The 1226-nt window shown below is 65.3% G+C and overlaps 1 protein-coding gene across 1 annotated transcript in view; it reads right to left on the reverse strand.

Annotated features, from left to right (window-relative positions):
- The window catches only part of RNF224 (ring finger protein 224), a gene marked incomplete at its 5' end in the record, with an annotated part of 6647 nt that overhangs the window by 5073 nt on the left and 348 nt on the right, over window positions 1-1226 (reverse strand). Inside the window, one exon of the mRNA XM_009326396.1 lies at window positions 969-976. Within this exon, the coding sequence (XP_009324671.1) occupies window positions 969-976 (8 nt within the window). The remainder of the gene's footprint in view (window positions 1-968; window positions 977-1226) is intronic.

Consider the following 1226-nt stretch of genomic DNA (forward strand, 5'->3'; position numbering starts at 1 on the left):
CCCCCCGGTGCCCGCGCAGCTGCCGCCTGGCAGCACGGCCCCTCAGGGGACACCAACACAACGGCAGGCTTGTTCCAGGTCAGCCGCACCAGCCCCAGCCGAAAACCCAGCCTGGAGCCACCGCAGCACTCTGTAAAGTGGCCAGCAGGCTCCTCGCTCGCCTTCCTCAATGCCCAGGGGGTTGCAGAAGGCAAACAAAGGGGATCTGCATCCTAAATGGGGTGCGCCAGTGCTACCCCACTGCTGGAGCTGGGCCAGCCCTCTGCACCGGACCCAGCCCCAACGCAGTGTGGAGCCCCAAGCCAGGATGTGGATGGGGCTGGGGGTTGTGCCCAGCGCCCCGCAAGCCTGGCAGGAGGAACCGAATGGGGCTGGGGGTTTCCTGGCACTGGGACGTTAACACCCGCATCCATGCTGTGCCGTCAGGTGCTGCCCCGGAGCGCTGCCCAGCACTCTGCCATGCTTTGTCTCTCTGTCCTTCCTGTCTCCTTCCCTCTGTCCCATGGGCAGTGTGGAGGAGGAGCGGTATTCAACAAGAGCTTGGCGCAGGGTGCTGCAGCATCCCCATGATGCTGCGGGTGGGGGGACCGCTCAGTTCTGGGGAGGTGGGTCCCCATCCCGGCTGGGGGCATGTCCCTGGCTCCTCTCCACCGCTCCAAGACAGCGACGACGATGCCCTCCTCTGCCATGCACACAGGACTGCCATCATCCAAACCGACCCTCCGGCAGGTGGGCAATGCCTAAACCTTCCCCAGAGTTGGAGGTTTCCCAGCAAGGGCAGACTGGCAGGGTCAGTGTACAGAATCGCAGGCTCAAAGTGCTGCCCCATCCCCAGTGTAGGCACTTCTCGGTGGCATCTGCGTTGGCACGTATCATCCTCAAGGCTCCCAGGCCTCAGCGGGACAGGGGGGGACCTGTCCTTCTCCCCCGTGCCCCACACTGGGCTCTCAGGACCTCATCGCTCTCACCCATGAACCTGCGGAGTTCATGGGTGAAAAGCAACGGCAGAGTCCAGACAGTGCCACCTCCCAGCTGCCAGCTCTGCTGGGCACTGGGGCAGCTCCCCGGGGTGCCCAGGCTGGGCAGCCACGTCCCCGCGGTGCCACCTGGCCCCGTCCCATGGTCGGCATGTCCCGCGGGTGCAGCAAGGGCCCTCAGGAGACGACACAGCAGCACTTTCTGTAGCAGGGGCAGCACTTGAAGCAGCCGCAACCTCCGCACGCCCT

Source organism: Pygoscelis adeliae, unplaced genomic scaffold, assembly GCF_000699105.1.
Source record: "Pygoscelis adeliae isolate BGI_AS28 unplaced genomic scaffold, ASM69910v1 Scaffold436, whole genome shotgun sequence".
NCBI classification, from domain to species: domain Eukaryota; kingdom Metazoa; phylum Chordata; class Aves; order Sphenisciformes; family Spheniscidae; genus Pygoscelis; species Pygoscelis adeliae.